General features: G+C 41.7%; 1 protein-coding gene across 4 annotated transcripts in view; it reads right to left on the bottom strand.

The window, feature by feature from the left end:
- atp2b2 (ATPase plasma membrane Ca2+ transporting 2) overlaps positions 1 to 14,448 on the bottom strand; it is a 572,540-nt gene that overhangs the window by 145,601 nt on the left and 412,491 nt on the right. For all 4 annotated transcript variants that reach the window (XM_067998633.1, XM_067998635.1, XM_067998632.1 and 1 more), the window contains exons 5-6: positions 5,557 to 5,814; positions 3,899 to 4,024 (exon numbers count right to left, since the gene is read on the bottom strand). In XM_067998633.1, coding sequence (XP_067854734.1) covers positions 3,899 to 4,024; positions 5,557 to 5,814 — 384 coding nt within the window. The remainder of the gene's footprint in view (positions 1 to 3,898; positions 4,025 to 5,556; positions 5,815 to 14,448) is intronic.

Genomic DNA, 14,448 nt, shown 5'->3' with positions numbered 1-14,448 from the left:
GACATGGGAAAAATGGAAACAGGTAGTCCATAAATGAACAGGAGCTGTTCCTCCCTTTTGGACCCTGTTTTTGAAAATCTAAATTTTTGGAAACAAACTATGTTTAATTGATTATCAGACTGAGACAGGAGTCTGGTTAAAGAAATTCTTTTTAAAATTAATGAGTTAACGCTCAGAATTATATCTATTGCTAGCAGATTTTATATGAGCATTCAAATGCAAAACATGAGCACACAGAATGGCAAGCTCTATCAACATGTCTTTTCTTTGAACCAAAATGCCAGCTTTCTGACACAAACCTATTCTGGAAACAACATTTTTAAGTATGAGAATCGTACTTGTGTATGAATCAGTAGGAAAATTGGGACATATATGGTCACAGAAAATTCCTGCTGGTTTCATAAAATAGACTTAAGGAATCACTCTAATATCTATATCCTGCAAAGAGCAGCCAAACACTTGTAACCAGGCAGTCTTTGTCAATGTGTGATATCTACATGATTGCTTCAATAGCAGTTGGTTTGCTTGAAATGTCATTTGGAATAATTAGTCTATGAGTGGCATTTCACTCAAAGAACTTTTTACATTGTGTACTTCAAGAAATGTCTGTTTTATTAAACAAAACAAAGATATTTTAGTTAAACACAAGTATAATTATTTATCCTTTTTAAAAACCTTACCTTCACACCCCCCTCTCAGTTGAGGACAATATAATGACTTCCTTATGCCCATTAAGGTCTTGTTTATATTTAGAGAATGTGGAGCTTTCATATTTAGGTATTAATTAAAAATGTGCAATGGAGCTGCTTGCATTTCTAATTCACCAACAGAGGCAGGATCAGCAAAGGGTAATTGCTTAGGTGAAGAACACATCCTGCAGTTTAAAGCATGCTGAACAATGCCTCATTCAAATGGGAAGCAGCTGTGTGGTTCTACTAAAGAACGCCGGCATTCAATTTCTCTGATCATGTGTGTAATGTAAATTAAAATACCCCTTGATACACCTACAAACATATTTTTAAAATGTGATCTTCTTAGTTTGTCCCAAGAAAATTACAGCAGTTTAACAAACACCTGTATTCTCAGAATTCCTATGGACCAAAGGGAATCCTGTCTTTTATAAATGGTTACATAGCAATCAAAATATATTTTATTTGATTGTGGTGAGATGTTTAAACATGAATTATGCAACATCTGCCAACTTTTCGGGACAGTCACCTGTGTTACATGAATCGCAGATATTGCTAGAGGGATTGCTCTTTGCAATTGGCCCACATTGTAGATGATCATCCCTACCCAGAAAATCAACATGTTGGAATTCAGTACAAGAAAGCCACATTAACCCAAGATTTAAAGATTTCAATACTTCGAAGACAATGAGGTGGTACAATATGAAGTTGTAGGGTGTGAGGGCATCCCCACTTTTCTACCTTGAGACATCTCAATTGTGTCACTGAGCAAAGCCAATGCACTTCTCATTGGGAGGGGGAACAAAACTGGAGGGCAAATCACGTCAGGCCAATCTCATGTGGCTTCTAGTGGCTAGCTTTAGCATGGCATTGGCAGAGACCGTGGATAACATCAGTATTTATCAAACACAATTACTTAATTTGTTCTTTGGTTTCAGTAAAAAGAACTTAAAATATAATCCTGTCATTCATGCTGCAAAAGGATTTCAGTGTTTGAATGAGATTTTAACAGGGGATTCTTTGCAAATTGCCCCAGCCCCAAAATAACTCCACAAGGGTGGGAGTGTCACTCCTCTAAAATGATGCAATGATGTGGTGAAAACATCAAGTGTAAAATAAGATGTTTACACTTCAAGGAAATGGGGTAATGATTACCAATGTTATTGGGCTCAAACTCTCAACCCTGACCAATTTGAGAACGTATGAAGGTTTAATCTTAACCCTCATTTTTACAATTGCAGTAGACAGATTGCAGGCTCATTAAGATCTGTTCATCTCTGTAATTAGCACAACTGCTAGAAAGAATACATTTTATAATTAGCTTTAAATCTACAATTTTGTTTGTGACAAATGCGGATTTCTAAATCTGTGTCTGTAGCTGTTAGACAAAGCCTTGACATATTTAAAAATGTCCAATATGTTTCAGACACACTGCAGTGACACATTTCTTCAGCACGTGCTGTCTTTCATTATCCTTGACACAGTAAATTAGTCCTTGTGCAGTGGAAGTCATTGAAGTACATGTCCCCTGACAGAGCTAAAAATAGCCTTGTGGAATGTTTATTGAAGGTAAGGATGTCAAAAAATTGTGTTACAGATTGCATAGCCTCTGAACGCTCATTCTCCCGTGTGAATACTTAAAACCTAGCAGTGAAACCTTGTCAGCGGGTAACTGTCACAAACCTTTCTGTCAGTCCAGTTCAAAACTGAAAGCTGATAAAATGATGTTGAATGCTCATTGATAACATGTCAGCTTGCCCATTTTTTTTATTTTGTCAATGATTTGGTGTGGATGTATCCTATTTCTGACTCCTAATTGATTATATTTATTTTTGGTTGATGTAGAGCAAGTGTAATATTCATTTGCTTTCACCTTTGCAGACAGGACTTCAAATGAACCGTCAGAAGAGTCAAAGGCCATGCTTACCGTTGACACTGATTGCACATGAGAAATCCTCTCTGCTCTCATATGACAGAATCCCAATGGGGTACATTTGAGCACATTTAAAAATCTCATGTAGATCTATCGAGAAAGTTTTTTTTTAAGATCCATAAATGCATAACTTAATTTAAAATGATCTCTGATGTATTGTAGCTTCAGCTTACATTATGTAAATGTTTCACTGCACAATATTGTACCCCCTTCAATTTAAAGCACCTGCTTTCCTCCAAAATCACCGTCGGACAAGAGTGCCACATCATTTACTTGTACTGAAAGGTATGATTAAACTGATAACTGTGGTCCTAACACTGACCCCAGGAGGACAACACTGTTTATATCCCTCCAATCCAAAAAATATCCATTAACTGTGACTCCCTGTTTTTTATCCTTTAACTAACTTCTTATCCATGCTGCCACACTCTTTAAATCCTATGGCCTGATTTTCATCCCTCTACTACTCCTTTTCTATCGAGAATGGAGCTGTAACAAGGTGAAAATAGCCCGTTTCCTGCTCAAGGCCGCCTGCTGCGATTTCCGAGTGGGCATCGAATTAGAGAGCCAGCGCTCCTGCCAAAAACAGGCGGAAGCCTCATTACTACATGCAAATTGGGGTCCCATGACTTTGTTAGGACCCTGATGCCATTTTGGTCATTATCAACATGGCACTCACTCAGGGCTACCCCCCCATGGCCTCTCACGTCCTTCCCCCCATCCCGCGCTCTATTATACATGGGTGATACAGGGCACGAAGCAACCAGAACCCGCGTCAATTAAAGGGATCACTGGAAGTAGGTATTGGCAATTTTATTAATCGATGGTTTAGGAAGTTTCAAGCCTTCGGTGTCATCCTATTTCGCACTGTCTTTACCTTCTTCAAAGGCTTAACTCCTTTATCAATGCCCTCCATCACCCCCCACCCACCCGATGTGCCCAACCCTCCCCTTTAACACACTAATGAAAGTCCATAATCTGTGGTTTTCCAAGCAGATTTCCTGCTCTCCTAAATAGGTGAGCTGCCTATCTGTGCTTGAAATGCGCAGGCAACTCACCAATTCAAATGGTTCTCTTATTGTACACTTTTTCTCCTGTCTTCTAGGTTATGAGGTCTGATGTTGCTTCATGATTTATTTCTTACATAAAGACTGCTCATCATTCTTTACGTAACTCATTCCTCGCTATCAAATATAGTATGTAATAATACTATCACCAATCTACTGGTCCAACCGTAATCAATGCGCTTTTAATCCCTGAAGAGCTCAAAACTCACCAGAAAGTAGCATGGGGTCCTTGTCTGCAGACTTGCGGACATGATCAGATTCTCCAGTTAAAGAACTTTCATCAATTTTAAGGTCATTTCCCTGAATTAAAATTCCATCCGCAGGGAGCAGATCACCTGATAATTAAAGACAAATAAATGGATCAAGAACACTCGGCCAAATAATTTATTATGCATCCTCTACTGTAGACAATTATGGAACAATTGGATTTGGTCATTGCAAAAGCTTTTTAAAAAATTAACGACAGGGCGATACTATGGGTTAACAGAGCATTGACCTCTGGGACATGGGTCTGCATTCGGCCCAGAAAGGTGGGATTAAAAGTTTTATCTTTCTGTAGGATGTCAAGTCTTACTTAAAATGAATTTGAGTCTAAATCTGTCCAATTCTTTCAGTTCAATAGGACAAATCCCATAGTTTAGCACAAATTAGAATTGACAAGGGCATTTGGGTGGTTGTTGTGGGAAATTAAAAATTAAAACTGGTGCAGTAAACAATGATCGTCAAAATCTGAGGTAGAACATTTTTTTGGGACAGAGTACAAGGAGCTTCACGCTGCGCCTGGCCAGTGCATTCACAAGGGATTTTTCAATGCTGGCACTGGATGTCAAAAATGAAAAAATATTCTATTCCCTAGTACTGCTGTACCTCACTATAATGAGCACAGAATCACTCAAAAAAGTTGCGAATGGCAAGCAAGATAAAAATAACAAAGATCAAAAACCAGAAAAATGGAAACCATTAACCAAAGATAACTAACCCGCCAGCTACCAAGGGCATTGATGAGACTACACCAATCAACAACATATCAGTTATGAATAGCCTCTTCAATGGTCTTAAATTTGATCAAAAGGGATGCTGTGGTAATTCAGCACACTGGAGCTTCAATAGAACTGTTATAGAATGTAAGGACCAGGATTCACACAGTGAGTTTCTGACTTCATCTCTTCGATCTGGGAGAGCAGAGCTGTCAACAGCACAAAAATATTAGGAGTGATGTTTATTAGCAGCAAGAATAACAAGAGTGCAAACCCAGTTAAACCTGGAGATATATTTTCAGAGATATCTTTCACAAAAATAATTGAGCAAAATTGAATAAACATTTGACAGGGAGAGTGAGAAAATTGGAGACAGATTCACCCCTGGGGACTCTTGTGCACCTCCTTTCAGACAATTATAGAGCACCACTGAAGTCCACTGGCGGGTTGCCTGCCAATCCTCTCAGCTGAAAAACAGGCTAATAAAGGGAGGCCTAAAGAAGCAAAGGGGATTAAATATAAGGTTTCCATCCAAATCTCTCCGGACCTGATCAACATTCTGCTCAGTAAGCATCAAAAACTATTACAAACGACAGTGGCTGGCTGCTGGTCATCCAACCAAAGAGGATAGGATTCTTCATCCAATGATGGATCAGGACCAACAAGGAAGATCACTTCCCTGCCCTCATGGTGAAGAGTGGGTGCCAGAGGGAGAATTTTTTTTAAAAAGGGGAAAAAACTCATGTACGATATTTTTGTCTACAACCTCTCCCTTTTAAAAGAAGAATCAGCTCCATGAATTGCTTTCGGAGTGTACACAGTTAAGAGAAACATGTACTTTCTTTGATTACAATCAATTGCATGCAATTGAATATATTGTTCAATCTTACCATATTTAATTTGTGCAATATCGCCAGTAACCATGTCTGACACCGGGATTTGGATGACTTGGCCTCCTCTAACAACAGCGAACTTTTGTTCTTGTTCAATCCGACTTTGCAACCCTCGAAACTGCTTCTCTTTGCTCCAGTCATTAAAGGCAGTTACAAAAACCACACAGAAAACGGAGAGTAGGATAGCAGCTCCTTCAATCCACCCTGCTTCGGACTCCCCCTCATCATCCACGCCACCTGCAGCACTACCACACACTGTGAAGACAGCAGATACAGAATCAATTCAACTGTAAGTTACGGTAAAAGATGAGCCCAACCACCCTCTGTCTATCCTATTCCATCATATCAGTGACTTCAAAAGCAATGGGGTCAATTTTAACCCTACCTGCTGGGCCGAAACTGGGCAGGTGGGCAATTAAAAACCAGCATGTTACATACCTGCTCATAACCTGACTCTTTCTTGCCATTTTAGAATTTAACCTGCAGGGTTTTTATTTTAATAGAGCAATACATTTTAGTGAAAACATTATGAAATATTACAAGAACTTTATAGAATACATCTCTTGGGTTTTTATTTGTAGATCACTGTTAAATGTGGATAAAATTGTAGGGGTTTGGTTTTCAAGGGATGGCATGAGCATAACACTCTATTAGCATCAGATAGTAAGCAGATCGTTGCCAATATGCCATACCCTGCTGAGTGCAATGAGGATTAATGCTCCTGAGGCAACTTTATTTAAATCAGGGAGCCGTGATAATTGCCAGCTTTCAATTTTCCACGTTAAATCGCAGAACTGTGAGAAAAAAAAAATTCAAATTGGGAAGTTTCAGTTAAAGCCAAGGCCCATGGTGCACCCAGGCTGAAGAGAATAAAACAGGTGGTGAGTTAAGTCAGGAATTAACTCTGAAGTAACACCAAGCTTGGCGTTACAAGTTTGGAGCCTTGTCTGAGCATCCTATGGTTTAGGACTGTACCCGTACTGCCCAATATCTTACTAATTGAACTCAGTGAATTGGATGATCTGTTGCTTTATATGTTCACTCGCTGTGAAATAAAGCAGCTTAACAATTCATATCTAGCCTTGTCAAACCAAGTGTTTTCTTAATCTGCTTTCAAAAAGACTAAAGAAAGACACGTGTGAAAAACACAAATAATGCAGTTTCAGTTCACAAGGTCAAAAAATCCTCAAATGTGACACTTGAGTTTTAAAAGTCTGACAATGGGCCCGATATTACCAGGGTGGCAGGTTCGCGGCGGGGGGTAGATTGGGCGCGTGGGTAACGCGTCCGGTGTAATCAGTCTGCTCCGCACGCAATCGCAGACTGATTGGAGCCACTTACCTGTGCTTCCGGATTTCCCGCTGCCAAGCTGCGCGGCGGGCGGACTGTGCATGCGCAGTAAGGTCTGTCAGCTGGAGGAGCTCTATTTAAAGGGGCAGTCCTCCACTGACTGATGCTGCAAGAAATAGGAAAAATTACAGCATGGAGCAGCCCAGGGGGAAGGCTGCTCCCAGGTAAATGATGCCTCACTCCAGCTCTTATTAGATGGGGTGAGGAGGAGGGGGAGGCCAGAGATCTTCCCCCCCCGGCGGGCGGGAGGAAGCGGCCTGCCTCTGCCACCAAGAAGGCCTGGCTCGAGGTGGCAGAGGAGGTCACCTGCACCACCAACATATCGCCCACCTGCATACAGTGCAGGAGGTGCTGCAATGACCTAAGTAGGTCAGCCAAAGTGAGTACACTTACTCATTCCCCTAAACTCCGTCTGCCACATCACCGCCCCCACCCCACATCTCCTTCTGCACTACCAACACTACTCTGTCACATCACCCCTCACACCCACTCAAAGCTCATCCTCATCTTACCTGCACTTACTCACCTCGCCAGTACTCATCCCACCACTACCACTCAACCTCATACAATCTCATGACTCTATCTCATACTCACCCTCTCATGCATCTCTTTCACAGTCAGCCTCACTCAACCTGCCACTACCTGTGCTGCAGCCACAGGGCATGCATCACATATGTGCAGTAGGAAGCGTAAGGCAAACGTGTCGTGAGCATGAAAGGGATGCACAAGGGTGTTTGAGGGTTTGTCATGGTTTTTACTTATATTTAATTTCTGATCAACTCACATTACATATTATATTGTCACCACTACTGCCACGTCTTTGCGAATCTTGTCTGGTTTGTGCAATAATGCCCTTTCCTGAGGATCACAATGAAGACCCACACCTGATACCACCCATTGTGTCACTGCAGAGTGGGTGTAGGTGTATTTGCAGGGCTCTTTTTTGCAGACGACTGAGAGACTTCGGCGATGTCCCCGGTGGCACCCTGGAAGGATGCGGAGGAGAAGTTGTTGAGGGCAGTGGTGACTTTGACAGCGACAGGTAAGAAGATGGTGCTCGGGCCAGCCGGGAGCAGCTCGGCATGAAGGAGGCTGCAGATGTCCACGACTACATGTCGAGTGACTCTGAGCCTCCGTGTGCACTGCTGCTTAGAGAGGTCCAGGAAGCTGAGCCTCGGTCTGTGGACCCTGTGGCGAGGGTAGTGCCTTCTGCGACGCATCTCTCTCTGCGGTTGCCCTCCCTCCTGCTGTGCAGGTGGATGTGTCACAGCACTGTGTTGTGGAGCTCCACGTGTCAGAGGTGGACGGCGTGGCCGGCGAGGCTGGTGATACTCTTTGCCCTCTGAGGAGGTCATGACAGCAGCTACGGCGGCCCCCATCTGGAAGATGTACATCTGAGGGGGTCCGCAAGGTAGGTATATGTGTCTGGACCCCGGGGTAAGTGTGCAAGTTTGTGAATTTTATTGTTAGGAGGAGGGTGCTGGAGGCCAAACTTTGTCCAAAGTCACAGAGTGTCCTCCTGCAATGAGTGAGGGTCTCCCCACCCCCACCCCCCACCATCTGTCAAATGGACCTTTGCAGCTGCCACAGGCTGATGGCTGCAACACGTCCATTTCAACTGGGAGTGTTTCCCCCAGTACGGGAAACAGTCTCAGTCAGTTGCAAAATCCCATCCCTGCTAAAATAACAGGTCAATCAGGTCTGTAAACAGCCTGAAGTACCTGTTCAAGTACTTTAAGTGGCACCACGCCGGATTTAATTGCCGGCGGGAGTCCCACATGCGGGGGCTGCGTGCGCATGTGAGTGCGTCAGTGGGGAACCCGGAAATGGGGCGGGTTGGAGCTGGGCTCCAGACCCGCCCAGGGAATTCCCGATTTTCGCAGCCCTCCCGCCACGAACGCACCCGATCGTGGGTGCGAAAATCGAGCCCAATGTCTCCAGTACCTAGGATCAGGCAACATTTACTGAAGAAGATGGCAGACCTTAAGACAGTTGCTAAGGTAAGGATACTCAACTGTACCATACATCAGGTAGGTTGTCCAAGGACCATGCTGCAAAGTGTTGTCTGTCAACCGGTTACACGTTTACTGTTGCCCATAGCTCTTTCATTACTTACCATATATGGTAAGTAATGAAGGGCACATATTCAAGCTGGAACTACAACTCTTGACACACTGACATCTGAAAAGGGATTTACACTCAAAAATCTTTCCAATCGAGTTGCATGAAGCATGTTCATGTATACACACATACATGCATGCACACGTATACAAGCACATACGCCCACAAATACACACAAAGGGATTTTAGCATGTGTGTCAGTATATGTACCCTTTAGACGTCCCAACACCTTTATCTTTTTTAAAAAAAACTGAAGTGAACTGAGGAATTTCTGTTTCTGTCACATCTGTATCTGTGGCTAACCCCGATGTACATCAGTGCAAGGAGTCTCCTTTGCTGAAGTTGCTAAGGTGTCATTCCTTTTGGACCAGGTGCCAATAGTTACTTATGCAGTGCTACATGACTGCAAAGAACTCCAAGTGACATGAATGTCAATCAGGTGCTCCTGTGCTTTCCATGCATAGCACCGCTAGAGGGCAGGTCTTTATGAGAATCAATGTTCGATATGAGTTGGGCATCAAAAAAAGTCTCTTTGCACCTCTTCCTCATGGCTGTCTGTAACTGTTCTGCAAACAAGTTAAAGCCAGCTAAAACTTTCTTGGAGTTTGATCCCCAAAGCAGCGGTAACCAGAGATATCCGTGCGTCAATGGAATGCATTACTGAGGTCTCCACTGTCCACAAAGGTTATCCCATTCCCCCATTAGGCAGTTGACAAGGTTTTCCAGAGCCCCATTAGTAAAATGGGCATCATATATTTACTGCTGAGACATATGTCAAAAGTATTGAGCACTTCACAGTTGGATTCATGAATGTTTCATTTTTATAATGGTTAAATGGCTCATTAAGTGTTTGAGAAGGATATTTTCAAAACACAATAATTGGCCATTTTTCTGTTCCCCTTAACAGAATCGAGTTGCACAAAATCAATTGTAACAAGATCACACCCAGTTGCCATTTTGGTTGGAGGTTAGAAAGGGCATTTAGCCCTTTTTTCAAATAAAGAGGAAATACTGGCCCGAGTTCACTAATAATCCAATCAGTGCTGTTGCATTGGCAAAATCTGCAAACCAGGTGATAGAACCAGAATGTAGGTAACAATACAGGTTACAAAAGAATAATCAGTCTTTGGTAAACAATCCTATACCATAATTAAGTAATGAAATATGACTGATCAGCCAACTGACAACAACAATTTGCATTTATATAACACCTTTAACGTAGTAAAACATCCCAAGGCGTTATCAAACAAAATTTGACACCAAGCCACATAAGGAGATATTAGGACAGATGCCAAAAACTTGATTGAAGAGGTAGATTATATGGAGCATATTAAGAGCTTAGGGTCTGGGCAGCTGAAAGCACAGTCGCCAAAGGTGGAGCAATTAAAATCGGGGATGCGCAAGAGGCAAGAATTGGAGGGGTGCAGAGATCTCGGGGGGTTGTAGGGCTGGAGGAGGTTGCAGAGATAGGGAGGGATTGAAATTTAACAGTCCAAGAAAACTTCAATGAAACTGGCTTTTTTAAAGTAACGAGCATGATCCACCCTTTAAAACAATAACAACATTCAGGTGACATATTTCAACCAGAGCTACAGAGAGAAAATAGAGGCTGCAAATAGCCAGTGGGCTTTTGGGTTGGTAACCCTGGAGGTTAGGGGACAGTGCATGAATTTTGTCTACTTAACTTGTCCACAATATTGGAAGGGAAAAGGTGAGATTGAGCCTCTGGCATTATTTGCAATGAAAACAAAACAGACAAACATTCAGGAAGCAGAAGAACAATTAGTTAAGGATGCTCTCAGAAAAATTAAAATAACAGTAGGTACAGTCTCTGGGGCACCATTTTGTTTATAATTGGTTTCATTAGTTGGAGTTGGAGTGTAAATACTTTCTCAGTTCAATGGACTCTACCGTCTACTGGCATTGTTGCAATACAATGACCTGAATGACCTCACCGATGTTTCTGATATTCATGAACAGAATATCTTTCCTTGCCTTTTTGTTCTAGAAGACTCAGCAATGTGTACCTTATAACCCTGCATCGTTTTTAAGATTCAGTTATTTGAGTTGTCTTATCTGCTTTCAGTAATAAATGCTTCCTTTTCTGAAAAAAGAATGCTTTTAACATTACACTGGCCAAGGAAATACAAAAGTTTAAAAACCATGGAATTGAATTGTTACTTGTTACTGCAAAAAGGAGCATAATGTTTTCTGTTATATTTTGAAGTCTCATCTCTTCCCTTCTCAATGCTGCACACTGAACAGAAGCATTCGGTATGCCACGGGTCAGACTGACCACTGACAACTACGCTTAATTAAAGTTTCAAGTGTTTGCTGCATATGGTTGTGTACAATTTCAAGCTGGCACATTGAGACCTCACCCTGAGTGGAGGGAGGTCACAACCACACTGAGGTGCATTGTATTGGACTGTTCATAGCAATATGGTTTCATTCAAGACAGTCATAGCCATAGCTAGTGTATTACACATGTTGTATCACTTTGTGCTCCTGTGACTGGGATAATTTGGGCCTCAGTGATGCTGCCATTTGTAGCAGCACTTGGAAGAATTTTAATGCTTTCAGATCATCAAAACAACAATAAAAATTTGGCATTTATATAGCTGCATTAAAGTAGAAAGATATCCCATGGCGCCTCACAGAGTCGTATAAAATGGACATTGAGCTAGAAAAGGAGATATTACGAGGAGTGGCCAAAAGCTTGGTCAAAGAGCTGGGTTTTAATGGGTCTTAAAGGAGAAGAGGGGGGTGGAATGGAAGAGGGCATTCCAGAGTGTGGGGTCTGGAGGCTGAAGGCTGCAGAAAGGTCAAGAGGACGAGGAGGAAAAATGAACAACACTTATATTCATAGGGAATATTATTTGTGATTTGATTCGGACTGTTTCATTGCAGTGGCAGGTGTGGGAATGTGATTGAAGAGATTCAAACATGGAATTGTGGGAAAAATAGGCATGAATTTGGGTGATGACAACATGTTCAAGGATATTTGAGAGGTAGGGAGTTGCAGATGGGACAGTAGTTTGTAAGGACAGAGAGGTCGAGGGTGGGATTTTTTGAGAAGAGGGTCACAACAGCAGTTTTGCAAGGGAAGGGGACAGTGCCTGAAGAGAATGTCAGCTGGCAAGCAGGCCAGTAAGGTAGGTTCAGTGGTCTGCGGTTTAGTGGGAAGGAGGAGTAAAAGGAACAGGAAGAGGGTCTTCTGGACAAGATGAGCTCAGAGAGGGCATGAAAAGAGATAGGAGAGAAACTAGAGTAAGATGAAGGTTCAGGGCTAATGCAGGGGAGCCGGGGTGGGTAGGTTTGGCTAGGGGAAGAGGAGAGCAGCAGAGGCAGCTGAACAGATGGACTCAATCTTAGTTACAAAGAAGTCCATGAGCTCCTCGCATTTGTTCTTGGAGGTGAGGGCAGAGGGGGCCAGGGGAGAGGGCTTTAAGGAGATAGTTGGTAGTGAAGAAAAAAACTTGGGGTTTATCTTTGTTGTCCAGAATGACCCTGCAATAGTGGCCAGTTTGGCAAGGAGAGTGAGGACTGAAAGCACTTGATGTGGTCCAGCCAGATCTGGTAATAGATGGCTGAACCAGTTGTATACCAGGTTCGCTCAAGTCTGCACCCATTGGATTTGAGAGACCAAAGATGGACCACCATACCATGGGGAATGGCCAGGATGGTCGAGTGCAAAGGTATTACAGGGGACAAGGGCATCAAAGATGGAGGTAAAGGAGGTTGAGCAGATTGACAATCATAGAATATTGTGGCAAACAGAAGGCCAAAGGCTAGGCAGTTGGGACATTCCAAGGATGTGAAAGAGTCAGAAGTTACTATTTGAAAACCACACTAAGCTCACCTCTTGTCAATTTTAAACTATAGTATTCGCACTAGTGGGACATCCCCATCCAAAATTCTTTTCATTCACAAGCTTTCGGAGGCTTCCTCCTTCCTCAGGTGAACGTTGTTGGATTTCCAACAAGGTTCACCTGAGGAAGGAGGAAGCCTCCGAAAGCTTGTGAATTTAAAATAAAATTGCTGGACTATAACTTGGTGTTGTAAAATTGTTTACAATTGTCAACCCCAGTCCATCACCGGCATCTCCACAAAATTCTTTTCAGCAGTTTCTATCAAATATTTATTTAAGCATATATTTTAATTCATCTCAGTTTTTGTCACGCACTTTAATTAATCAAATCTTTTTTTAGCATATATTTTAATGGTTTGTGGTATTAAAGCAATCTCGGCTGTTCTTATTGCTGGTGTTTTGCAAGCACACTGAAAACCAGCAGCAGGATGATAATTGCATTCCTACTGCTGGTACCCTATTAGGCAGCACTAGTTCACTGTGAAAAATCTAGTCATTTTTGCTTCAGTTAGCACGTTAAAAATAGTCTCCCCACAGAAACAGAAAGTGAAAAGCGGTGTAATAATTTCTTATTCTCAGCATAAATTGATACTTTTACTTTTAGAATATACAATTTGAAACTGCTAAAACAACAGTAAAGAACTGTAACCTGGGAGTTAAGTAGAGCTACATCGAGTGAACGTAGCAACCCCTATTGTGTCGACTTTTACCTTAATTATTGGTACAACACATTCTTTGTATGCAACACTGGTGTTCATAAAATTTTAGAGCTGATTAACCTACATCCACATATTAATTTAAATTCGGTTCAAGCTTTCTTTTTAAGTGAATGAAGTATTTCCGAAAAAGTAACACATTTATATAAAAAAATACTGATTCCTGGTAATGCCAATGATTTGGTAGTCATGATGTGGAGATGCCGGTGATGGACTGGGGTTGACAATTGTAAACAATTTTACAACACCAAGTTATAGTCCAGCAATTTTATTTTAAATTCACGAATTTAAAATAAATTTCGTGAATTTAAAATAAATTCGTGAATTTAAATGATTTGGTAATCATAGTAAGAAGGGTGTCTCATAGGAATCTATTCTACAAATTACAGAGCTAGCCTTACAAGTCATTAGGCTACTCTGCCAGCGTGATATGAGTTCTTTGTGCTTACTAAATTGAGCAGGCCATTCAATCAACTTTAAACCATTGGTGCTAATAATTGTTAAAATGTAAAACACTTGAGTGTCAATGTCCCCAAACAGACTGAGGTTTCCACACAGATTAAGCCATTTCCATATACCATTTACCTAATGCCTGTATTGTGATCAGAATAATTAATCTCAATATATAGTGCAATCTTTCTTTGATTCAGAAACCAAGGTAAAGGGCCATAGCTCGGGAGGCCAAGGTTGAAAATATTAGGATTAAACGAGAAGACAAAGTAAATTAGGAAGTAGTGATTAGGTGATGGCAAGTTTGTTTTTGAAAAACTGGAAGATTGTATATATTATATATAACTAGCCGTTCTCCTGTGACAATGCATGGGGTCGGGG

Source organism: Heptranchias perlo, chromosome 17, assembly GCF_035084215.1.
Source record: "Heptranchias perlo isolate sHepPer1 chromosome 17, sHepPer1.hap1, whole genome shotgun sequence".
Lineage (NCBI taxonomy): Eukaryota > Metazoa > Chordata > Chondrichthyes > Hexanchiformes > Hexanchidae > Heptranchias > Heptranchias perlo.
Note: the sequence above shows the minus strand (reverse complement) of the source record. Positions and strands in the feature narration are given on the sequence as shown.